General features: G+C 42.4%; 1 protein-coding gene across 4 annotated transcripts in view; it reads right to left on the bottom strand.

Moving 5' to 3' along the window:
- PDE5A (phosphodiesterase 5A) overlaps window positions 1-14,991 on the bottom strand; it is a 255,717-nt gene extending 240,726 nt beyond the window's left edge. Inside the window, exon 1 of one of the 4 annotated variants that reach the window (XM_077476828.1) lies at window positions 14,694-14,991. In XM_077476828.1, the coding sequence (XP_077332954.1) occupies window positions 14,694-14,818 (125 nt within the window). In that variant the 5' untranslated portion in view covers window positions 14,819-14,991. Of the gene's footprint in view, window positions 1-14,340; window positions 14,583-14,693 lie in introns of those variants that run through there. The other 3 variants (XM_077476827.1, XM_077476826.1, XM_077476825.1) reach the window with 3 other exon arrangements.
- Between the last annotated feature and the right edge of the window lie 12,455 nt (window positions 14,992-27,446).

Raw genomic sequence — 27,446 nt, forward strand, 5'->3', positions numbered from 1 at the left:
CTGTGTTCAGAATTAGGCAATCACATTCAAATTCATGTTAAATAGGAGTGCTAAGTGCCTCTGATTAACCCCAAATAAAGTTAATCTGTTCTAGTAGGTCTTTCCTGACATTTTCTCAGTCGAACCCTACAGCAAAAGCCATGGTCTGCAGAGAGCTTCCAAAGCATCAGAGGGATCTCATTGTTAAAAGGTGTCAGTCAGGAGAAGGGTACAAAAGAATTTCCAAGGCATTGGATATACCATGGAACATAGTGAAGACAGTCATCATCAAGTGGAGAAAATATGGCACAACAGTGACATTACCAAGAACTGGAAGTCCCTCCAAAATTGATGAAAAGACAAGAAGAAAACTGGTCAGGGAGGCTGCCAAGAGGCCTATAGCAACATTAACCGCTTGCCGATCGCCGCCTGTATATATACGTTGGCAGAATGGCATGGCTGAGCAAAGTAACGTACTTGTATGTTACTTTGAATTTCCCGCTGTGCAAGCGTGCCTGTCGCGAGCTCCGTGACCGTGCCGGCGGTACCCGCGATCGTGTCACGGAGCTGAAGAACGGGGAGATGCCGATGTAAACACAGCATCTCCCCATTCTGCCTAATGACAGGATGCTGATCGTCTGCTCCCTGTCATCGCCTATTTTGTAGACACTATAACTTTTGAGCAAACCAATCAATAATCGCTTATTGAGATTTTTTTTTTTTTTACCAAAAATATGTCGAAGAATACGTATCAGCCTAAACTGAGGAAAAAAAAGTTTTTTATATATATTTTTTGGGGATATTTATTATAGCAAAAAGTAAAAAATATTGTGTTTTTTTCAAAATTGTCGCTTTTGTTGTTTATAGCGCAAAAAATTAAAACCACAGAGGTGATCAAATACCACCAAAAGAAAGGTTTATTTGTGGGAAAAAAAGGGCATCAATTTTGTTTGGGTGCAACATCGCACGACCACGCAATTGTCAGTTAAATCGACGCAGTGCAGAATCGAAAAAAAGTGCTCTGGTCAGGAAGGGGGTAAATCCTTCCGGGGCTGAAGTGTTTAAAGGAGTTTCAGGGATATCTGGCAAGTACTGGCTGTGTGGTACTTGTGACAACAATCTCTCGTATTTTTCATATTTCTGGGCTAAAGGGTATAGTGGCAAGAAGAAAGTATTTTATTACTAAGAACTAAAACATCCAAGACCGGCTAAATTTTGCAAAAACAGACCTAAAGTCTGCTAAAAGCATGTGGGAAAATGTGTTATGGTCTGATAAAACCAAAGTTGAACTTTTTTGGCCATAATTCCAAAAGATATATGTTTGTCGCAAAAGCAACACTGCACATCACCAAAAGATCACCATACCCACAGTGAAGCATGGTGGTGGCAGCATCATGCTTTAGGGCTGTTCTTCTTCAGCTGGAACAGAAGTCTTAGTCAAGGTAAAGGGAATTATGAACAGTTCCAAATACCAGTCAATATTGGCACAAAACCTTCAGGCTCGGTTCACACAGGAGGCGGCACGACGCGGCACGACTTGCCGCGCCGCGACCTGACAAGTCGCCCCCGTTCTGTACTACAGAACCGTTCTAAGAGGAGCGACTCAAGTCGCTCCGACTTAGAAAAAAGGTTCCTGTACTACTTTTGGCATGACTTCGGGCGACTTGCATTGACTTCTATACAGAGTCGCCGCTGAGGTCTCGGCAGGTCGCGGCGCTGCAAGTCGTGCCGTGTTGTGCCGCCTCCTGTGTGAACCGAGCCTCAGGCTTCTGCTAGAAAGCTGAACATGAAGAGGAACTTCATCTTTCAGCATGATAACGACCCAAAGCATACATCCAAATCAATAAAGGAATGGCTTCACCAGAAGAAGATTAAAGTTTTTAGAATGGCCCAGCCAGAGCCAAGACTTGAATCTGATTGAAAATCTGTGGGGTGATCTGAAGAGGGCTGTGTACAGGAGATGCCCTAGCAATCAGACAGATTTGGAGTGTTTTCGCAAAGAAGAGTGGGCAAATATTGCCAAGTCAAGATGTGCCATTCTGATAGACTCATACCCAAAAAGACTGAGTGTTGTAATAAAATCAAAAGGTGCTTCAACAAAGTATTATTTTAAAGGTGTGAACACTTATGCAACTATATTATTTAAATTTTTTATTTTTACTTCCCTCCACCTAAGGCCCCTTTCACACATGCGGACGATATGTCCGTATTTCATCCATCCGTTTGCGGATGAAATACGGGCATACATTCATCCCTATGGGATAGCGGGTGTCTGCGGATGAACATCCGCAGACACCCGATTTCGTCCGCCTCCGCTACTGTCTGATTCTGCAGACGGAGGAAAATCCTATTTTTCTATCCCTCTGCAGAGCGGATCGGATGAACACGGACAGACGGTCCGTGCGCATCTGATCCCCATAGAGGAGAGCGGAGAGCTGACAGGGCGGTCCCCGCACAGTGTGCGGAGACCGCCCTGTCCGCAGCCGGCTCAGCGGGGACAACGGAGCGATCCCCGCTGAGCAAGCGGATCATCACAGGGCGGATCATTACTGATCCGCCCCGTGTGAAAGGGGCCTAAAAGATTTCAGTTTGTTATTCATCTGAGTTGTACAGTTTATAGGTCACATTTAGGCTAGGTTCACATTGCTGCGATGCGGGAACGCCGCGAATCCGCGGCGTTTTCCCGCATCGCATTACTCCCGCCGGCAGTTCACACTGCCCTATGCGGACGGCTGGGGGTGTCAATGTTATGTTAATGACACCCCCAGATCCGTCGGCATATCGCAGTGCGATCTGCCGACTCGCACAGGAATCGGATCGCATGGTGTGAACCCCCATGCGATCCGATTCCGTTGCGGACCCAAAAAAGGGTCCCGTGCGAGTTTGCTGCGGGACCGCTGCGAGTTCAGCCATACTATCTGTATGGCTGAACTCGCAGCGCTACGGAGATCGGATGTGATTTGCTGTGCGAATCACATCCGGTTCTCCCCCCGCAGCGGTGTGAACCCAGCCTAAAGGTGGAAAAAGTTATGAAATGATTTATCTTTGTCTCCTTTTTTTACATCACAGAAACCTGACATTTTACCAGGGGTGTGTAGACTTTTTATATCCAATGTATATGCTATATATATATATATATATATATATATATATATATATATATATATAAATTTAATAGTATAATGTGAGAGCAGGAGAAGGAAAGAAACCCCAATCCCATGAACGAAGACATTGTCAACAATCTGTTGAAACACTTTAGAATTACTCAGAACATATAGAATGGAACTTTGTAACTCGTTCAAATTAAATTAAAATTCCTGTCCTCTTCAATTTAAATCACCACCTATTAGGCTGTTAGCCTTATACTGCTTTCCACTTTTGTATGGAGACTGTGTTAGAGATTTCAGATTTTGCTCAACTTCGGTCTATAAATCTTCTATTCCACTGCTGCCTCTGAGTCTTATGGAGATACCTCTAACAGGACTACACTGCACAGCAGATGAGGGTGAGCTGAGGTACTCCAATCATGCGTCATTTATCCCGTAAACAGTTTAAGATGTAAATTAGGTGTATTATCAAGGTATAAGGTGTAAGGAGTAAATCTGGTCAATTTAAACATATTGCAGAGTCTCAATTTTTAGTGTGCCTGAATACAAAAGTTGATTTATCTGATCCGTGGGGGGTAATTCAATATACCATTTTCCATTATGTAAACTGTATGATTATCCTCAGAATACAAATCAGCACGCAAAAATATTTACCTTTCTCTAATCGGAGGATGTTACACTATAAAACCTCAATTTTTCCTGATGAGAGCATTCATATTTACAACCTTTACTTAGGGTGGTTAATTATGGGTGCAGGGGATGGCACTTTGTGCATTTCACTGTAATTACCAATGTTCTGCCAAGTATTTCCTCTCTCTGGCACTTATTCTCACCCACTTAAATCTTTCCATCCCTCAACCTGAACTTTTACCTACCCCCCTAAATTAAACCGTGAAGAATGAACCTACTGTTTTACACTGAAGCTTAACCCCTAGCCCTAAAAAGTAACCTAACCACTTAAAGACGAACTTCACTCTAGTTTTAAAAATTACAAGTGCACATTTAAAAGATTTAGAAATGCACATTTTTTTTCCTCCCATTCTTCTCATGGTGGCCATTGTCACTATAGGCAGATGAATCCATCTCCCTTTACGAGGGGGAAGGCACTGCTGATGTAGCCTTCCCAGGATGCACCCTGGCTGAGTGAGGCCCTGGTCTCACAGATGCATCCGGAGAAATCTACATCACCAGTGCCCCACTAAACCAGAAAGCAGGGTGGATAAAAATCAATGATTAAAAAAAAAAAAAATCAAATAAATCAGATTTTTTAATTTTTTTTATAAAATGTATTTTAATAATATGCTAATTGGAGTAAAAATCTATCTAAATATAGATTTCTATTTAGGATACATTAATAATTTAGTTTATTCAGCATGAAATGGAGCTTAGTTATACAGCATGAGGCTGTATATTCTGCAATATTTACATTTTTGGTAAACTTATTTAATGAATCCAAGCTCTGCAAACTGAGACAGCATGCACTGCATTGCTGCATTCACACAATTTCACAGTAACCCTGAGATAAAACAAAGTTTGGGAATATTCCTTTATCCCATTGTTTTGCAAATCTATGTACATTATAAACTGTATGATTGAATCGGTTCTGATATCGCTGTTTTACTAACCTGACAGCTTATTATTCTAAATAGGAAACCTTAATTTTGTTTGCAGATTTTAAAGATTCTAACTACCAGCAAGAATAAATCCTTACATTTAAAGAGCACCTGTCATTTGAGAGCCACCATGGCAGCGCCTGTTAACGGATGGGCATCCACTCACCTGCTGCCGCCATGTCCCTCACCTTGTTGTATCACTGCTGCATCATCAGCCGTCCCATTATAGTGAATAGGACTGTCGGTGAGTCAACAGCAGGTCAGAGGAGGAGCCGCTGCGGCACAGAGATGATGGCTTCTCTATAACCGCTAGCCGTCCAGCCGCCACAGTTGTACTGCGGAAACATGGCTTGGCTACGCGAATCGCCGTTATGTTACATCAGTAACATAAACGGCCACTAGGGGGCACTTGCGCGCACCCCCGCTCACTCCCTGAGCCGATGCGAGTGCCCGGCAGTCTCGATCTCCACCGGCCTCCTGCGATCGCTCGGGGCACACAGAGAATCGGGAGCTGTGTGTGTAAACACATAGTTTCCGGTTCTCTGAGCAGTGAACTGACAGATCGTCTGCTCATACAGAGTATGAACAGCGATCAGTTAGTTTCCCTACACAGTCCCCATCCCCCTTCATTTAAGCCTGATTCACACCTATGAATTTTTAGTGCTTTTTGCATTTTGCAGTTTTCCACTACAGAACGTTTTCCATAGGAAACCAGGTTAAATGGACTGTAGTGCAAATCTGCAAAATGCAAAAAGCACTAAAAATGCATAGGTGTGAATCCAGCCTTAGAACATTTCCTAGGACACACATTAACCCCTTCACTGCCTCCTAGTGTTAACCCCTTCACTGCCAGTGACATTTTTACAGTAATCAATGCAGTTTTAATTGCACTGATCGCTGTATTAATGCCAATGGTCCCAAAAAGGTGTCAAAATTATGTCGCAGTCATGATAAAAATCGATGATCGCCACCATTACTAGTAAAACAATTATTATTATTATTATTATTAAAAATGCCATAAAACTATCCCCTATTTTGTAGATGCTATAAATTTTGCGCAAACCAATCAATAAACGCTTATTGCGATTTTTTTTAAACAAAATTATGTAGAAGAATACGTATCAGCCTTAACTGAGGAGTAAAAAAAAATCTTTTTTTTTCAAAATTGTCGCTCTTTTTTTGTTTATAGAGCAAAAAATAAAAAGTGCAGAGGTGATAAAATACTCCCAAAAGAAAGCTCTATTTATGGGGGAAAAAAGTACACGACCGCGCAATTGTCAGTTAAAATGACGTAGTGCCGAATCGTAAAAAGTGGTCTGGTTTTTGGCCAGCCAAATGGTCCGAGGCTTAAGTGGTTAAAAATGATGATTTAAATCAAGCCATTTTACTAGTGATTTAAATCATGGTTTAAACCGTGATTTAAATCAACTTGATTTAAATCAAATCCACCCTGCCAGAAAGTTTAAAAAAAGTGATATTAAGTAAAAGCTAAAAAAAGGTTATTTTATATCAGCAGGCAGAGCTGCTTGCTGAAATGATTTTTAGTGAGAGATGGAAAATGTCCACCATTAAAATGAGCGCCCTAAGCCCTCGGTAACTGTCATCTAAAGTATCTCCTGATCTCACCCTGTGCCAAGATATACCCTGCACACAACACAGAAAATGGCTGCTCTATCATTACCTTCAGAAAGTATTCATATCTCATCACATCGCATATCACATAAAAAAAAGAGAATTATTTCAGGACTGTTGGTGGAGACCAAATGGTCTATGTAAATGGTATTTTGAATTGTATAAATTAAAGTTAAAAAGTGATGAAAGATTTTTTTTTAAGTACTAAAGAGGCTCCAGTTGGTAGTACAGTAACAGTTCTTCTACATGGTTCCCCACGTCTGATACCAAGAATAGGGTTGGCGCAAGAATATTGAAAATGTTGGCACAGAGGAGGTCACTCTTCTAAATCTTCTTAGTTAAATCGAATTAACTTTACAAACTAGAAGTGGCCTAACGTTCACATAGTAGTAATGGCACTTAAAGCTTTACTACAATTAAACATATCTATTTGCATTTCTATTGGCAATACTAATTTACGTCAATCTGACAATAACAGGCATGACATTTATGATTTTCAACTTCTGTCAACTGATAAAACATACTAGTTATTCGGTCCAATACAACCATACATTAAACCAACTAGAAGATGGAATAAAAGGTGAAAACAGCACCAAAGTTATCTCCTTCAATCAAGGTCAGTATTAGATATATATAAAAAAAAAATATATATATATATATATATATATATATATATATATATATATAAAGATGCGGATTGCTGCTCTAAATTCTTTTATTTCCAAAAAGGATTACATCAGATAGAAATATTTAAAAAAAGTACCAGGTACAACTGGCAGTTGTACCTGGTACTTTTTTTTTGATATTTCTATCTGATGTGATCCTTTTTGGAAATAAAAGAATTTTGAGCAGCAATCTGCATCGTTATATATATATATATATATATATATATATATATATATATATATATATATTTATTTATTTATTTATATTTATTTATTTCCACTCTAACTAGATTTTTATTATGAACACATTTCATAAAGCTGGTCTAAAATATATGGGGGTTATTTACTAAAGGAAAATCCACTTTGCACTGCAAGTGCACTTGGAAGTGAAGTCGCTGTAGATCCGAGGGAGACATGCAAGGAAAATAAAAAACTGCATTTTAACTTGCAGATGATTGGATGATAAAATCAGCAGAGCTTCCGCTCATTTCAGATCTACCCCTTAGATTTAGAGTGACTGCACTTCCAAGCGCACTTTCAGTGCAAAGTGGATTTGCCTTTCGTAAAATAACCCCATAGTGTTGAAATTCAAAGCCTATGTTTCCAGACAATATAATTAAAAGACCATAAAACCTAGACAAAAACGGTTCAAACATGTTAAAAAGCTACAAATAACTTTTACAACTGTGTATGTGAGCTCACACCTGCAAACTGACATATCGGACATGTACAAAACTTTGCTGAGCATCCTATTTCTCTGTTATTTTCCATTCTGGGCAAAGCGAAGAATATAACAGTTGCTAAAATAACAGTTGTCACTGGACAGGAAGTCAACTGTGTATTTCAGAATGCTGCTCACTACTAAACTATATTCAGTAATCTTTGAAATATTATTCAGGGCACATTTTAAAAATCTCTTATACATAAACGAGCTAGAAAATCTAGTAACCCTTTAATGAACAAATAAGATCAATAATAATGATAAAAATAATAAGGTGTTTTCCATTATGTCTTCACCCTTTAAGCAACAAATAATAATAATAATAGTAATAATAAAAAAATAATAATAATAATACATTATTTTTCAATATGCATCTATCTAATCATAATAATAATAATAATATTAATAACTTTTTCAATATGCCTCTACTCTTCAAGGACCACATACTACTACTACTACTATTACTAATAATAATAATAATAATAAAATATATATAATAATAATAATGTGTTTTTCAATATGTCTCCACCCTTTAAGAAGCACATAATAATAACAATAATATTAATAATAATTAATAATATTTACAGTAATAATATGTTTTTAAATATGCTCCTACCCTTTAAGGAACTAATAATAATAATAATAATAATAATAATGTGTTTTTCAATATGTCTCTACCTTTTTAGGACAAATAATAATAATAAAAGGTTTTCCATTATGCTTCTACTCTTTAAGGGCCACATACTACTATTACTACTACTACTACTACTACTACTACTACTAATAATAATAATAATAATAATAATAATAATAATATTAATGTGTTTTTCAATATGTCTCTACCTTTTTAGGACAAATAATAATAATAAAAGATTTCCATTATACATCTACTCTTTAAGGGCCACATACTACTATTACTAATAATAATAATAATAATGTGTTTTTCAATATGTCTCTAACTTTTTAGGACAAATAATAATAATAAAGGATTTCCATTATGCATCTACTCTTTAAGGGCCACATACTACTATTACTAATAATAATAATAATAATAATAATGTGTTTTTCAATATGTCTCTAACTTTTTAGCACAAATAATAATAATAAAAGGTTTTCCATTATGCTTCTACTCTTTAAGGGCCGCATACTACTATTACTAATAATAATAAATCATCATCATCATCATACAAATGTAGTATTTTTCATTGTGGCTCTGACCTTTTAGGCTGATGACATTAGGACAACTCTGCTGCTAGCGATCCTGCCTCTGACAATATATCAAAATTGCCAGTGGCAGGATCACTAAGAGTCTGCCTGTTTGTCTCTATGGAATCAATCCCTCCGTAGCTGAGGCAGCAAGATGTCGTAACATCTCTCTGTATCTGGCTACAGAGACAGCAATTCCATAAGGACACAGAGGCCACCTTTTTTTCAGCAAGCTTGCAGCTGACGATTTGTCGCTAGCAGCAGAACTGCTTTTGTGTCAACAACCTAAGGAACACATAATAATATTAATAATAATAAATATAATAATAATAATAATGCATTTCCAATCTGCCTCTTTCCTATCTGCACAGCATTGCTCATGATAGGTATAAAAACATTTGCTGACTTCTCCTTCAGGAACAGTAGGGGTTGCACTATGAAACTCAATAGGGTGTTTTCCATATGTTTCGAGGTAGTATAGGAGCCTGGCACAGATGGTTTTAGGGAAGCAGGTGGTTTAGACGGCTGCTTTACTAATGTTAGTCAATAATTAATCTGATCTTGTCTGAGCAATCTCTCCGACAATCTGATCTTTCATCTCACAAGCTACACAGGCATGCAAAATGATCTGTGCGTGTTTTTGCTCTTGCAGATGAGCAAGTGAACAGAAGCTTTTGCAGAACAATTTAAAAACCATTAGCTGTCTCTTCCCAAATCTGTTACTGCCTGGGGAGATGGAGTGCATTGATTGCTCTCAATCACCCGTGGCCCCAAAAAGGACACTCAGTCTCAAATGTGACATTTCCGAAGTCAATGCGCTGCGCTCTGGTGAAAACATATCTAGTGATCTCCAACACACTGCTACGCTGAAAAGTTAAAACACTTTCTAATATGCATTATAAATAGCACAGTAACTTCACATTCATCAGACTGATTTTTACAAAAATTATGTTTTTTTTTTCAAAAGCTCTTATATCAATGCTGTTGGGTATCTACAACCAAGACTGGGATTTTGTCTTGATATGAGCAATGATACAATGTCCCGTGTGTAACCTTCAGAAAACAAGGGGAGTAGACTGCCATTCCTGTCTGGGAACGACTTGTATCCAGCAGTTAATCTGTTACATATTTGTTGCATAGTTACAAGTGAAATCTTGGCAGCGTGTTCAGATTATTATTTGGAGTTTTAATGACAATCAAAAGGTGTTTTTGAAGCAGGCCATGCACACATGTTATTTATATTATTGGAGTCCTGGAGCAATCCCTTCCTCAGTGACTTCCCTGTGCAAGCAGTGAGAAGGAGAGAGAGGAGAGAGAGGAGAGAGAGGAGAGAGAGGAGAGAGCTCTTCATGTGCGGGACATGGAAACAAAGCATTGCCCAACTCACTTTCCTCTCCTTATTAGGACACAATGTCATAATGTCTGATCACAACACTTCTACCGAGCTCAACGGCAGAGGGAACTCTACATATCTACTCCACAGACTCATCCATCTACTCTGTCCATCTCTCTATTTATCCAGATATGTCTATATATTTCTATCTATTATCTGCGTCTATCTATCTATCTATCTATATCTATTATGTATGTCTATCTATCATTCTATCTATCTATCTATCTATCTATCTATCTATCTATCTATCTATATCTACTATCTAAGTCTATCAGTCTATCTATCTATCTATCTATCTATCTATCTATCTATCTATCTATCTATCTATATCTATTATGTATGTCTATCTATCTATCTATCTATATCTACTATCTAAGTCTATCAGTCTATCTATCTATATCTATTATCTATTTATCTATCTATCTATTTATCCAGATATGTCTATATATTTCTATCTATTATCTACATCTATCTATCTATGTTTATCTATTATCTATGTCTATCAGTCTATCTATCTATCTATCTATCTATCTATCTATCTATTTATCCAGATATGTCTATATATTTCTATCTATTATCTACGTATATCTATATATCTATATCTATCTATCTATCTATCTATCTATATATATATATCTATCTATCTATGTACCCCTCTTTATATATTCATGGTATCTCTTTCTATCTTTTTATCTCTCTCTCTCCATCTTTCTATCTCTCACAATCTCCATTTCTCTCTTACACTTTCCCTTATACTATCTCCCCATTTCTACCTTTCACACACACTTTCTCTCTCTCTTTCTATTTTTCTCCATTTGTCTTTCTCTGTCTCTCTCTGTCAGCAGAAGTTGATGATGAGCTGAGATGTAGAGAGGCATGCAGTGACAGTAGAGAAGTTGCAGTGACAGCAAAGAGGCATGCAGTGGCATTAGAGGTGGTGCAGTGACAGTAGTGCAGTTGAAGTGACAGCAGAGTTGCATGCAGTGGCAGTAGAGGAGTTGCAGTGACAGTAACAGTTGCAGTGATAGTACAGGTGCATGCAGTGACATTAACAGAGTTTGACAGTGGAGGAGTTGCAGTGACAATAGAACAGTTGAGGTGACAATAGAGGAGTTGCAGTGACAGTAGTAGAGTTGCAGAGACAGTAGAGAGACATGCAGTTATAATAGAGGAGTTGCAGTGACAGTAGTAGAGTTGAAGTGATAGTAAACATACATTCGGTGACAGTAGAGAGGCATGCAGTGACAGTGGAGGAGTTGCAGTGACAGTACAGGAGTTGCAGTGACAGTAGTAGAGTTGCAGTGACAGTAGTAGAGTTGAAGTGACAGTAAAGATACATGTGGTGACAGTAGAGAGGCATGCAATGACAGTGGAGGAGTTGCAGTGACAGTAGTAGAGTTGCAGTGACATTAGAGATGCATGCAGTGACAGTAAAGAAGTTGCAGTGACAGTGGAGGAGTTGCAGTTACAGTAGTAGAGTTGCAGTGCAGTAGAGAAGTTTGCAGTGACAGTAGAGGAGCTGTAGTGACAGTGGAGGAGTTGCAGTGACAATAGAGGAGTTGCAGTGACAGTAGTAGAGTTGTGGTGACAATAGAGGAGTTTCAGTCACAAAAGAGAGGCATGTAGTGACAGTAGAAGTGTTGCAGTGACAGTAGAGATACATATAGTGGGAGTGGTAGAGTTGTAGTGACAGTAGTAGAGTTTCAATGACAGTAGAAGAGTTGCAGTGAAAGTGGTAGAGTTGTAGTGACAGTAGTAAAGTTGCAGTGACAGTAGTAGAGTTTCAGTGACAGTAGTAGAGTTGTAGTGACAGTAGTAAAGTTTCAGTGACAATGGAAGTGTTGTAGTGACAATAGAGATGCATGCAGTGACAGTAGCAGAGTTGCAGTGACAGTAGTAGAGCTGCAGTGAAAGTAGTAGAGTTTCAGTGACAATAGTAGAGTTGTAGTGATTATAGTAGAGTTGTAGTGACATTAGTAGTGTTTCAGTGACAATAGTAGAGTTGTAGTGACAGTAGTAGAGTTTCAGTTACAATAGTAGAGTTGTAGTGGCAGTAGTAGAGTTTCAGTGACAGTAGTAGAGTTATAGTGACAGCAGTAGAGTTTCAGTAACAATAGTAGGGTTGAAGTGACAGTAGCAGAATTTCAGTTACAGTAGTAGAGTTGTAGTGACCGCAGTAGAGTTTCAGTGACAGTCAGTAGTAGAGTTTCAGTGACAGTAGTAGAGTTTCAGTGACAGTAGTAGAGTTTCAGTGACAGTAGTAGAATTTCAGTAACAGTAGTATAGTTGTAGTGACAGTAGTAGCATTGTAGTGACATAGTAGAGTTGTAGTGACAGTAGTAGAGTTACAGTGACAGTAGTAGAGTTACAGTGGCAGTTAGTAGTAGAGTTTCAGTGACAGTAGTAGAGTTACAGTGACAGTAGTAGAGTTACAGTGATAGTAGTAGAGTTGTAGTGACAGTAGTACAGTTTCAGCGACAGTAGTAGAGTTGTAGTGACAGTAGTAGAGTTGTAGTGACATAGAGTTGTAGTGACAGTAGTAGAGTTTCAGTGACAATACAAGAGTTTTAGTGACAGTAGTAGAGTTTCAGTGACAGTAGTAGAGTTACAGTGACACTAGTAGAGTTTCAGTGACAGTCAGTAGCAGAGTTGTAGTGACAGTAGTAGAGTTTCAGTGACAATGGCGGAGTTGTAGTGACAGTAGAGATGTATGTAAGGACAGTAGTAGAGTTGCAGTGACAGTAGTACAGTTGCAGTGGAAGGAGTAGAGTTGCAGTGACAGTAGAGATGCATGCAGTGACAGTAGTAGAGTTGCAGTGACAGTAGAGATGCATGCAGTGACAGTAGTAGAGTTGCAGTGGCAGTAGTAGAGTTGCAGTGACAGTAGAGATGCATGCAGTGACAGTAGAGATGCATGCAGTGACAATGGTAGAGTTGCAGTGACAGTAGAGATACATGCAGTGATAGTAGTAAAGTTGCAGTGACAGTAGAGATACATGCAGTGACAGTAGTAAAGTTGCAGTGACAGTAGAGATGCATGCAGTGACAATGGTAGAGTTGCAGTGACAGAAGAGATGCATGCAGTGACAGTAGTAAAGTTGCAGTGACAGTAGAGATGCATGCAGTGACAGTATTAAAGTTGCAGGACAGTAGAGATGCATGCAGTGACAGTAGTAAAGTTGCAGTGACAGTAGAGATGCATGCAGTGACAGTAGTAAAGTTGCAGTGACAGTAGAGATACATGCAGTGACAGTAGTAAAGTTGCAGTGACAGTAGAGATACATGCAGTGACAGTATTAAAGTTGCAGTGACAGTAGAGATACATGCAGTGACAGTAGTAAAGTTGCAGTGACAGTAGAGATACATGCAGTGACAGTATTAAAGTTGCAGTGACAGTAGAGATGCATGCAGTGACAGTAGTAAAGTTGCAGTGACAGTAGAGATACATGCAGTGACAGTATTAAAGTTGCAGTGACAGTAGAGATACTTGCAGTGACAGTAGTAAAGTTGCAGTGACAGTAGAGATGCATGCAGTGACAGTAGTAGAGTTGCAGTGACAGTAGAGATGCATGCAGTGACAGTAGTAAAGTTGCAGTGACAGTAGAGATGCATGCAGTGACAGTAGTAGAGTTGCAGTGACAGTAGAGATGCATGCAGTGACAGTAGTAAAGTTGCAGTGACAGTAGAGATGCATGCAGTGACAGTAGTAAAGTTGCAGTGACAGTAGAGATGCATGCAGTGACAGTAGTAGAGTTGCAGTGACAGTAGAGATGCATGCAGTGACAGTAGTAGAGTTGCAGTGACAGTAGAGATGCATGCAGTGACAGTAGTAGAGTTGCAGTGACAATGGTAGAGAAGCAGTGACAGTAATAGAGCTGAAGTGACAATGGTAGAGTTGGAGTGACAATAGAGATGAATGTAGTGACAGTAGTAGAGTTGCAGTGAAAGTAGTGGAGTTTCAGTGACGAGGAGACGAGTTCCTCTTCTCTCCGGAGGTAGGTAGTGACAGTGGCGGGGCACTTACTGTAGAGTGAGCGAGTCGCTGTCGGCAGCGAGCAGTGCTGTGTGGCCCCAGGGGTTAGGCTGGGCCCCCGGGTTGTCCCCCGGCTCAGGCATAGCAGAGGTTTTCCCCTGCCACATAGTCCGGAGTGAGGCTGAGAAAGCAGAGGACGGGGGTGGGGGGAGCCCAGACAATGCTGACAGTGTGGTCGGACCCACCCCGGAGAGAGGAAGGGACAGGTCCCCGGACACTGTGCGGAGGACAATGGGCGGGCTCCGTCCTCCCATCACTGGTGCCCCATGCACGGCTCTCACCTGTGTCCACTATACAGACTGTGCCCTCCGACCACCCACCACCCCCAGCCCACTGCTCCTCACCTCGTCCCTTTCCGCACAAAGTAGGAGTGAGTGAAGTCCAGGTGGTCGTCCAGCCACGACTCGATGCCCTCCTGGTCCGGGGGTAGCGGGCGGCTGGTGCCCTCCATGGTGTGTGTGTGAGCCATGTCAGGAGGAGGGGGAGGAGGAGGACACGGCTCTGCCAGCCAAACGACGCCCTCGCTTACAACTTGCTGATTGTTGGGGAAGGCAATTGTTGTGGTGGAAGCGCTTCCTGTTAGTGGAGAGTCAGCTGGGGGCAGGCATGTCTCTGTGTGACTGGGGGTGTGATAGTGAGACACTGGGGGGGCTGTGCTCCCCTCCTCCCTGCCCCCGACACCTACTGTGTACAGAGAGATGAGGTAGTGGTGTGCCCTCACACCTACTGACACAGGTGTGCCCAATTCCTCATCTCTCTGTACACAGGCAAGGGCACACCAATCCCTTAACTCTCTGTACACAGGTGAGGGCACACCAATCCCTCATCTCTCTACACAGGTTAGGCCACACCAATCCCTCATCTCTCTGTACACAGATGAGGGCACACCAATCCCTCATCTCTCTGTACACAGGTGAGGGCACACCAATCCCTCATCTCTCTGTACACAGTTGAGGGCAGACCACTGCCTCAGCACTCTGTAAACAGGTGAGGGCACACCACTATTTCAGCTCTCTAAACAGGTGAGGGCACCTTAGCTCTCTACAGAGGTGAGGGCACACCAATCTCTCATCTCTCTACACAGATGAGGGCACACCAATACCTCACTTCTCTGTACACAGTTGAGGGTACACAAATCCCTAATTTCTCTGTACACAGGTGAGGGCTCACCACTCCCTCATCTCTCTGTACACAGGTGAGGGCACACCACTACCTTAGATCTCTACACAAGGGAGGGCACACCAATCCCTCATCTCTCTACACAAGGGAGGGCACACCAATCCCTCATCTCTCTATACAGGTGAGGGCACACCAATCCCTCCTCTCTCTATGCAGGTGAGGTCACACCCCTACCTCAGCTCTCTGTACACAGGTGAGGGTACACCACTACCTCAGTTCTGTGTACATAGGCGAGGGCACACCACTATTTCAGCTCTCTGTACCCAGGTGAGGGCACACCACTACCTTAGCTCTCTACACAGGTGAGGGCACACCAATCCCTCATCTCTCTACATAGATGAGGGCACACCTCTAACTCAGCTCTCTGTACACAGGTGAGGGCACACCAATGCCTCACTTCTCTGTACACAGGTGAGGAAACACCACTACCTCATCTCTCACCACTACCTCATCTCTCTGTACACAGGTGAGGGCACACCAATCCCTCTTCTCTCTACACAGGTGAGGGCACACCAATCCCTCATCTCTCTGTACACAAGTGAGGGCACACCAATCCCCCATCTCTCTGTACACAGGTGAGGGCACGCCAATCCCTCGCCTCTCTGTACACAGGTGAGGGCACGCCAATCCCTCATCTCTCTGTACACAGGTGATGGCACACCAATCCCTCATCTCTCTGTACACAGGTGAGGGCAACCAATCCCTCATCTCTCTGTACACAGGTGAGGGCACACCAATCCCTCATCTCTCTACACAGGTGAGGGCACACCAATCCCTCAACTCTCTGTACACAGGTGAGGGCACGCCACTACCTCAGCTCTCTGTACACAGGTGAGGGCACATCAATCTCTCATCTCTCTACACAGGTGAGGGCACGCCACTACCTCAGCTCTCTGTACACAGGTGAGGGCGCGCCAATCCCTCACCTCTCTGTACACAGGTGAGGCTGCACCAATCCCTCACCTCTCTACACAGGTGAGAGCGCACCAATCCCTCACCTTTCTGTACACAGGTGAGGGCACCCCAATCCCTCATCTCTCTACACAGGTGAGGGCACACCAATCCCTCACCTCTCTGTACACAGGTGAGGGCATCCCAATCCCTCACATCTCTGTACACAGGTGAGGGGACACCAATCTCTCACCTCTCTGTACACAGGTGAGGGCACACCAATCCCTCAACTGTCTGTACACAAGTGGGAGCACACCACTACCTCATCTCTCTGTACACAGGTGAGGGCACACAAATCCCTCATCTCTCTGTACACAGGTGAGGGCGGCCAATCCCTCACCTCTCTGTACACAGGTGAGGCCACACCAATCCCTCGCCTCTCTGTACACAGGTGAGGGCATGCCAATCCCTCACCTCTCTGTATACAGGTGAGGGCACGCCAATCCCTCATCTCTCTACACAGGTGAGGGCACACCAATCCCTCATCTCTCTCTACACAGGTGAGGGCACACCAATCCCTTATCTCTCTGTACACAGGTGAGGGCACACCAATCCCTCATCTCTCTGTACACAGGTGAGGGCACACCAATCCCTCATCTCTCTGTACACAGGTGAGAGCACGCCAATCCCTCATCTCTCTACACAGGTGAGGGCACACCAATCCCTCACCTCTCTGTACACAGGTGAGGGCATTCCAATCCCTCACATCTCTGTACACAGGTGAGGGGACACCAATCTCTCACCTCTCTGTACACAGGTGAGGGCACACCAATCCCTCAACTGTCTGTACACAGGTGGAGGCACACCACTACCTCATCTCTCTGTACACAGGTGAGGGCACACAAATCCCTCACCTCTCTGTGCACAGGTGAGGGCACACCAATCCCTCAACTGTCTGTACACAGGCGAGGGCACACCACTACCGCATCTCTCTGTACACAGATGAGGGCACACCAATCCCTCATCTCTCTGTACACAGGTGAGGGCAGACCACTACCTCAGCACTCTGTAAACAGATGAGGGCACACCACTATTTCAGCTCTCTACACAGGTGAGGGCACCTTAGCTCTCTACAGAGGTGAGGGAACACCAATCTCTCATCTCTCTACACAGGTGAGGGCACACCACTACCTCAGCTCTCTGTACACAGATGAGGGCACACCAATACCTCACTTCTCTGTACACAGTTGAGGGCACACAAATCCCTAATTTCTCTGTACACAGGGGAGGGAACACCACTACCTCAGCTCTCTGTACACAGGTGAGGGCTCACCAACCCCTCATCTCTCTGTATACAGGTGAGGGAACACCACTACCTAATCTCTCTACACAAATGAGGACACACCACTCCCTCATTTCTCTGTACACAGGTGAGGGCACACCACTACCTTATATCTCTACACAAGGGAGGGCACACCAATCCCTCATCTCTCTATACAGGTGAGGGCACACCAATCCCTCCTCTCTCTATACAGGTGAGGACACACCCCTACCTCAGCTCTCTGTACACAGGTGAGGGTACACCACTACCTCAGTTCTGTGTACATAGGTGAGGGCACACCACTATTTCAGCTCTCTGTACCCAGGTGAGGGCACACCACTACCTCACCTCTCTGTACCCAGGTGAGGGCACACCACTACCTTAGCTCTCTACACAGGTGAGGGCACACCAATCCCTCATCTCTCTACATAGATGAGGGCACACCTCTACCTCAGCTCTCTGTACACAGGTGAGGGCACACCAATGCCTCACTTCTCTGTACACAGGTGAGGGCACCCCCTTCCTTATCTCTCTGTACACAGGTGAGGGAACACCACTACCTCATCTCTCACCACTACCTCATCTCTCTGTACACAGGTGAAGGCACGCAGCATTCTTTGTATACAGGTGAGTATACAGGACTCCCTCAGCTCTCTTTGTATACAGGTGAGGAGACAGAACTCCATCAGCTCTCTGTACACAGGTGAGGACACAGGACTCCCTCATCTCTCTCTGTATACAGGTGATGATAAAGGACTTTCTCAGCTCTCTGAATATACACTGTAGGTGAGGATACAGGACCCCCTGAGTTCTCTGTACATGGGTGAGGATACAAGACTCCCTCATCTCTCTCTGTATGCAGGTGAGAATAAAGGACTCTCTCAGCTCTCTGTAGAGTATACAGGTTAGACTACAGGTCTCCCTGATTTCTTTGTACACAGGTGAGGATACAGGACTCCCTGAGTTCTCTGTACACAGGTGAGGATACAGGATACCCTCAAGTCTTATACCGTAAGTCTCTGATCGATTCAGACACATTGGATGAAAGCCTCAAGATCATTAGGAGTCTGTACTCTGGTGAGCTTATCTTTTACTTGTTCAGAGAGCCCTTGAAGTTTTTGTGCTGCTGGGTTCCAAGTGGCACCTTAGGGCCAATGTCCGAAATTCAGCTGTGCACTAAGCAACAGACCATCTACTCTGCCACAAACTGTGTAACTTTACTTTGGCATTAGCGTGGCAGTTGGGATTTTGATTTATCACAATCACAAAGGTCTCAAAATGATTTAGCGTTACCCTGTCTTGTTCTACAAAAAAGGGAGGGGTAGAGCTAGGGCTTCCTCAGTCAGGATAAAGCCCTTCTCTGAATTTTCATCCAGCCACTTCCTAAGCACCTTAAATTCAGGTCCTGACAGACTGAAAAGGCAGCTAATAGGTATTTCTGCCCCTAGGAGCAGTTCAATGGGATAATCATATGGGGGATGAGGAGGTAATTGATCAGAATACTCCTTATCACAGACATCCCGGAACTTATGGTGTTGTGGAGGCAGGTTTTCATATGACTGGGTAGTTACCATATTGACTAGTGATTCCTTGATTGGTGGAGAACTTGTTTGACCAGGGTCTCTACAATGTTCCTTGCAATGAGGCGACATACCATACTCCCCAGTTAATGGAGGGATTATGGGTAGAAAATCACAGAATGTCCAGGATGACAGGAAATATGGGTGAGATAATCAGCTGAAAGCTGATAGTCTCCAGATGGTCAACCGCAATTTGGAGTTCAAGACTATTGTAATGGGTAACTGGTCCTGATGATAAAAGTGACCTATCAACCCTTTTTCCACCTCCATTTCAATAGGGGCAGACTTATTTCTTGTTAGAATAATATTGCTTTGGGCGTATTCTAAGTCCATAAAATGCCCCTTGGCCACAACAGAGTCCAGCATAGCAGAGCAAGGAATTTCAAAGCCCTCGGTGATAAGTTTAATAGGGACAACAAAATGAGAGAGTAGAGAATTAATTTTATTTTCTTCATTAACCCTTTCCCGCCGAGCGTACGCACATCTGCGTACTCGGCTTCCGGGGGTTATACCGGGATGATGCCCGCACCTGCAGGCATCATCCCGGTACCGATTTTTACAGCAGGCGATTGGCTATCCAGGCATAACAACCGATGCGGCTAAAAGCCGCTCGGCTGTTATGCCGGAGGAGCGGGAGGGGACGCCCCCCCCTCCCGCCGCCTCTCGCCGCTGTTACCGGTGCTCCCGCTCGATCGGGAGCACCGATTAAACATCCGTCGGCTCTGGCTGCTGGGGAGGAACTGGAACGAAGCCGTAATCGGCTTCGTTCCAGTCTCCTCATCGTAAACACGGAAGCGACGTCATGACGTCACTTCCCGTTTACTCGGCTGCCAATGGCGCCGGTTTTAAAAAAATATCCGGTATTCAGAATCGCCGTTTTCGGCGATCTGAATACACTGAAGTGTAAAGGACCCCCGATCCCTCCATAAAGAGGACCTGTCACCACCTATTACTGTCACAAGGGATGTTTACATTCCTTGTGACAGCAATAAAAGTGATCAAATTTTTTTTTTTTTTTTTTAAACAATTTAGTCATTTAAAAATAAATAAAATAAATAAAAAAATAAAAAAAAAATGTTCAAAGCGCCCGCCGTCCCCGCGAGCTCGCGAAGCAAAGAAAACGCATGCGGAAGTCGCGCCCGCGTACGTAAACGGTGTTCAAGTCACACATGTGAGGTATCGCCGCGATCGTCAGAGCGAGAGCAATAATTCTAGCAGTAGACCTCCTCTGTAACGCTAACCTGGTAACCGTAAAAAATGTTTAAAGCGTCGCCTATTGAGATTTTTAGGTACCGTACTTTGTCGTCAATCTACAAGTGCGCGCAATTATAAAGTGTGACATGTTTGGTATCTATTTACTCGGCGTAACATTATCTTTCACATTTCGCAAAAAAATTGGGCTAATTTTACTGTTTTGTTTTTTTTTTATTCATGAAAGTGTCCCTTTTCCCAAAAAGTTGCGTTTAAAACACCACTGCGCAAATACCGTGTGACATAAAATATTGCAACAATCGCCGTTTTATTCTCTAGAGCCTCTGCTAAAAAAATATATATAATGTTTGGGGGTTCCAAGTAATTTTCTAGCAAAAAATATGGATTTTAACTTGTAAACACCAAATTCCAAAAATAGGCTTAGTCATGAAAGGGTTAAACAATGGGTGTATAGACTGGGTAATGGAGTTAGATTGTTCAGGCACTATAACAGCAGCCACAGCAATTTTTCTTTTGTTGTTGTGACAATTTCCTGTGAGTCCCCACAATAAAAAAAACATAAGTTCTCTGAAGGTCTTCCCTCTTTAAAAATTGATCTTTTCAAAGACTCAACCGGCATACTGTAGGTTCGGGAGCGTTAGAATCTGGAGAAACTTTAGGAGCCTTCTGAATGAAATGACTAGCAGAGAAAAGCATGCCAGCATTACTTCAATTAATTTCCAGTCTCTCATTCCTCCTTTCTATAAGTCTCTGATCAATCCAGATACATAAGTGGATGAAAGCCTCAAAATCATTAGGAGTCTCTACTCTGGCAAGCTTATCTTTTACCTGTTCAGAGAGCTCTTGGCGAAACTGACTTTTTTGCGCTGCTGGATTCCAAGTGGTATCTGTGCTCTAATGTCAGAATTAAGCAGTGTTCTCAGCAACGGAGTGTCTACCCTGTCGCAAAGTATGCAACGTAGGCGCCAGACGGCCTATTTGAAGGGTGCCCAGACTCATGCTCAGTGACTGGTCTTCAGTTGTTTCTTTGTGCCCTGCTTGAATCCGGTATGATATTGGTTGCTGACCCAGCTTGTTATTGACATGACCTTGGATCCTACTTATGCTTCTGATCATCGGTTCTTGACTACGGCTTACTCCTGACCTCACTCCTTGTCTTATTTTCAGTACCATATCGCCCACTCGTTGGTGACTCCGGTTATCTTTTTGACTATGCTGCTGTCTCCTGTTTGGCTTCATGCCTGCGCTGGCTGCTCCTATTCCCAGCTCCTATGGACACAGTGTGCTCCGGGTTAACACCTGATGGGAGCTCCGGCAAGTCACACATCCTGAACCTGTAGTGCCAGTGGAGTGCCCATTTAACCCCAGCTTCCTCATCTGCTGTTAGGATGTCAAATGCGCCCTCCATAAAAGTGAAATATGAATCACGCCATAGGAGTTTTCAGAGGCCACAGCTGTAGGTCTTCGATGACAATGTTCCAATCGTTATCTCTACTGCGGAGATGATGGTCATTTCATACAGACTTGTCCTGTAAAATTCTGCAAATCCTTTCCTCTTTAGTCTCATATGATGCACCTCCCTGGGAAAGATCAGTTACATGTCTCTCTCATGCTTCTGCTGCAAGTCTCTGAAAAGACTGTCTCTTTGCCTGCAATTATAGACTCTTTTCTTACTCCTTGGTTGGGGAGTTGGGATCAGTGGCAGTGCTGAGGGGGAGTTCTGATCAGCCAACTTAGGTGCCCTTGATCAAGATTAGGGATGAGCCGAACACCCCCCTGTTCGGTTCGCACCAGAACCTGCGAACAGACCTAAACTTCGTGTGAACTTTAGAACCCTATTAAAGTCTATGGGACTCGAACGTTCACAATCTAAAGTGCTCATTTTAAAGGGTAATATGCAAGTTACTGTCCTAAAAAGTGTTTAGGGACCTGGGTCCTGCCGCCCCAGGGGACATGGATCAATGCAAAAAAAAGTTTTAAAAACTGCAGTTTTTTCAGGAGCAGTGATTTTAATAATGATTAAAGTGAAACAATAAAAGTGTAATATTCCTTTAAATTTCGTAGCTGGGGGGTATCTATAGTATGCCTGTGAAGGGGCGCATGTTTCTTGTGCTTAGAACTGTCCCTGCACAAAGTGTCATTTGTGCAGGGAAAAAAGTCTTTTAAAATCACTTGCGGCAGTATATTGTCGGGTCCCATAATACAGAGAACACTCAATGAGTGTTCTCTGTATTAGCCGACAATTCATTCATTCATTGATAAAAAAAAAAAAGCGTGGGGGTTCCCCTAAATTTAATTACCAGGCCCTTCAGGTCTGACATGGATATTAAGGGGAACTCCGTGTCAAATTAAAAAAAAAATTGACGTGGGGGTCCCCCTAAATATCCATACCAGACCCTTCAGGTCTGATATGGATATTAAGGGGAACCCCACATTAAATTAAAAAAAAAAATTGACGTGGGGGCCCCCCTAAAAATCCATATCAGACCCTTTATCCGAGCACGCAGCCTGGCAGGCCGCAGGAAAGAAGGGGGGACGAGAGAGCGCCCCCCCCCCCTCCCTCCTGAACCGTACCAGGCCACATACCCTCAACATTGGGAGGATGCTTTGGGGGTCTGTGACGTCTGTTGATGAGGACAAGGGCCTCATCCTCACAACCCCAGGCCGGTGGTTGTGAGGGTCTGCGGACGGGGGGCTTATCAGAATCTGGAAGCCCCCTTTAACAAGGGGACCCCCAGATCCCGGCCCCCCCCTGTTTGAAATAGTAAGGGCCTACCATTTCACAAAGAATGTGTAAAAATGGCTAAATAAGACAAACACACTTTTGAAAAATTCCTTTATTAAAAATAATTTTTTTTTTAAAAAGATTCCAGCGGTGCTAATCCACTCTTGCTATCCAGCGGCGAATTTCCGTGGTCCAGCGATGGATGATCATATCCAGCGACGGGGGATCTCTCAGTCCAGCGCTGTCCATACATCCGTCTTCTGTCTCCATTGCGGAGACACTGCGGAGATCCCAGCGCTGACGTTTCTTATATTAGGAGGGCGGGGCCACCCGTCTCCTGACCCCGCCCCTCTGACGCTGGAGAGGGAAGCCAGGGGTTCCCCAGTGACGTGTGGGTGACCCCGCCCCCTCTGATTAACGCAGGTTTCCGTTCTTTTAAATGGACTTTTTCCCACCAGGGGTTGGAGGAAGACATCAATGTACACCCCCAGTCTCGAGAATAAATAATTAATACCACTCAGAATTGGCCTAACCAGTGGTTTGTTTACATTCTTATGTGTTTTTGTTACTTGATAAAGTACCAGCATAATGGGTGCATCCAGAAATTGGTATCTTTTTCTCTCTTATTAAGAAGGTTGTTTTCACTTGCTCTATTAACCAGATCCCGTAACGTTATTTTCAAATTTTTAGTAGGATTACTTTTTAGAACTGCTCTCATTGCTAAGAATATGTTCCATCTCTGTGTCATAGTCTATTTTATTTAAAATTACAATATCTCCCCCTTTATCCGTTTTTTTCAATGGCTCTAATTCCCTCCCAAATTTGTTTGTCTTTAAAATCTCTCTATACTGGGATTTTCCTTATATCCTCTTCTACCATCTTTTTAGCTACATCTATAAAATAGAGTGTAGATGTTTTAGGGTTAAACATGGATTTGTTACGAAGTCCACTGTGTGTATACTTAGATACAGTACTAGTACCATCCTTGGTGACAAAATATTTTTGGATACCTAGTTTTCTACCAAATTTCTGTAAATCTATGAATGCTTCAAATGTATCTAGATTCTTTGTGGGTGCATATTTTAATCCTTCTTCTTATAAAAGTAGCTCTTGGTCAGATTGTGTAATGCTACTAAAGTTGAAAATGCCTTCTCTTAATTTTCCCTTTATCTTTTTGTGTGATGTCCCCCCTCTGCACCTCCGTCTGCGTCATGCGTTATGCTTCGGTTCATATATTTCCACTGAGGAGCGGTCACCAGCAGATTGATCGATTTTCCCTAAAAAAATCATATGCTGTACACACCGGGTGCCAGGATAATAGGCACCAATAAATGTGAGTGTAATCTCATACTTGTTTTTAACCAATACATTTACAAACGGTTTTATGTTATTTCCATCTATCCATGTGAGGTTTATCCAGCACATAAGGGGCCAACAATGGATTTAACCAGGGGTCTGCCCACATGCCTAAGCGACCATACTAGAGATAGTTGGTCAACATCTAAATGTGAGTGCACATCCATGTGGGGCACCCAGTCTGAGCACAAGTCTATGGAGCACAAATTGTTTATACAGTATTGAGCACGAGCACATATGAACACCTGTTGAGACTGCAAAGAACTTTTTATATGTGTGTTCTCTTTTTTTAGGATTAAATTGTTATCACCTAGCGTAGTGATTTATTTATTGACTATTTGCATTTGCTATTTAGCAAGTTCTTTCTGCAGCTGGTGGGATTTATTCATTTTTTTGCACTTCATTCCATGTTATTCACAATTGTATTTCTTTGATGGTAATCATCAATACTATGTTTCAATTTTGTTGCTATCACCTAGTGCGGTGTTTTTGTCACTTAGTATCTGTATTTGCACAGTTCATAATGCAGCTGTTGGAATTTATTCAAATGCATTCCATTTTTTTGCACAAATTTTTTTTTTTACCCTATATTTTATGTATTTACATTTGTTATTCTTTTGGCGCTATGTATTATTATATTCCAATTTTGTCACTATCATTAGTGTTCACCTATAGTTGTCATGGACTTATTTAATTATATGAGGAGTAGGACCATTAACGTGGGAGATTTAAAAAAAAAACGCTGATAACTCTCAACATACTGATCTAGATCAGTGGTTTAAACAGCTTAAATCCTCCATGGATAAACAGATACGTACCTGGTTGGAAATTGTCACACTGGAACAGTATATTAGTGACAAGATCACACCAAGAAGCCTCAGATGGGATCTAGGTCCAAATGATGGGATGGTTTAGCAACATCGCACAGAGGAGTGGTTGGAGTTTTTCAGCCAATGCGAGCAAAAACTGCTGGGGATTATTATACATAAGAGAAAATGTAAACTAGAAAACATTGAATAAAAAATAGCTGAACTAAAGGGGTTTATGTCTCCCTTTATGAATTCAGCAGATTATCAGGAGAGGGAATCGAAACTGCAAGAGGCAGTTCAAAAAATAGAAAATTACACCAAAACAAAGAAATTAAAAAGGTATACTAGGAATAAGAAAGATTATGCCCATCAGAAAGATTTATAAATGGCAAGAAATTACTAACTCAGACATTGAAGGTAACCCAGCAGAAACTAGGAACATCCAAGTTATACAAGAAAGTTTCTCCAGATCCCTGGCAGCAAATACACATATGCCTCAGCATAAACCCAAACCATTTCCTATGGGGTGGGGTCAATTCAGCACATTATCCTATTCCTACTTACAACAGATATGAACCTCGACAGAATGCACAACACCAGTCACCAAATACCTTTAGAGGCCCACCACCCTATACAATAATTACACAGGAGACCCACAGTGGGGGGGGGGATGGAGGGAAATCATGCAAGCCCTACCCTCATACCCCCAATCCACAACCTCGGTGGGAATATATGAACGGAAGCGTTGGTGGAAGAAGATATAAGGAAAATCCCAATACAGAGAGATTTTAAAGACAAGCTAATTTGGGAGTGAATTAGAGCCATTGAAAAAAGGAAAAATAAAGTGATCCTCCCAGCGGATAAAGAGGAAGGTGTTGTCATTTTAAATAAAATAGACTATGACACAGAGATGGAACGTATTCTGAGAGTACTTATAAAAAGATAAAAAGTAATCCTACTAAAAATTTGAAAATAACGTTACAGGATCTGGTAAATAGAGCAAGTGAAAACAGCATCCTTAATAAGAGAGAAAAAAAGATATTTAGTACCGGATGCACCAATTATGTTGGTACTTTATCAAGTAACAAAAATACAAAAGAATGGAAACAAACCACCGGGTAGGCCAATACTGAGTGGTATTAATTCTTTATTCTTGAGACTGGGGGAGTACATTTATGTCTTCCTCCAACCCCTGGTGGGAAATGTTGATCTTATTTAAAAGACAGTAAGGATGTCTTAAACAGTTTACAAAATGTGAAAATAGATGAAACCAGCATTTTGGCTACAGTAGACATGGAGTCCCTGTATACCAATATCTGGCATCAAGATGCTATAAATGCAGTAAAATGGGCACTGACTAATAATACAAATTTAAAACAAAAACAATTAATACTTCAAGGCCTGGAACTTGCCATGACTAACATTTTTTCTGGTATGGGAGACAGCATTACAATCAAATTAAAGGTGTCTATATGGGGCTAAATATGCTCCTAGTGTGGCAAACATCTTCCTCATTAAATGGGAGGATGAAGTGATTATACAGCAACACATGGGCAGACCTGCAGTTATACTGCAGGTATATAGCTGATATCCTGATACTATGGCAAGGCACAGAGACTGCCCTGAATGAATTTATTTTCCATTTTAATGACAACATATATGGAATTAACCACTTTCCATACTGGGCCATAGTAAAATGACGCTGGCAAGAACACTCTCCCATCCTTGACATGTGTCATATGATGTCTTTCCATTCTTGCCACTTCTGCAGGCCCTCGGGGGCCCACAGTGCAGTGATCGGGGGTGAGGCTTGTCCCTTGGGACACAGCCCATCCCAGATCAGTGTAAAGAGCCAATAAAAATGGCTATCATTCAATCAATCATCCAATCACAGCCGGTCACATGCACTGTCCTCGTGCACGGTGCTCGTAAGCTCCCCTAGGGCTCTTGGCTCTTTACCATGTAACCGGCTGTGTCCAATCACAGCTGGCCACAGAATGTAAACAAACCGCGGTACCGAGCTG

The sequence above is a fragment of the Lithobates pipiens genome, unplaced genomic scaffold (genome assembly GCF_037356315.1).
Source record: "Lithobates pipiens isolate NorthernLeopardFrog02 unplaced genomic scaffold, aLitPip1_a1.2 Scaffold_13, whole genome shotgun sequence".
In the NCBI taxonomy this organism is placed as follows: domain Eukaryota; kingdom Metazoa; phylum Chordata; class Amphibia; order Anura; family Ranidae; genus Lithobates; species Lithobates pipiens.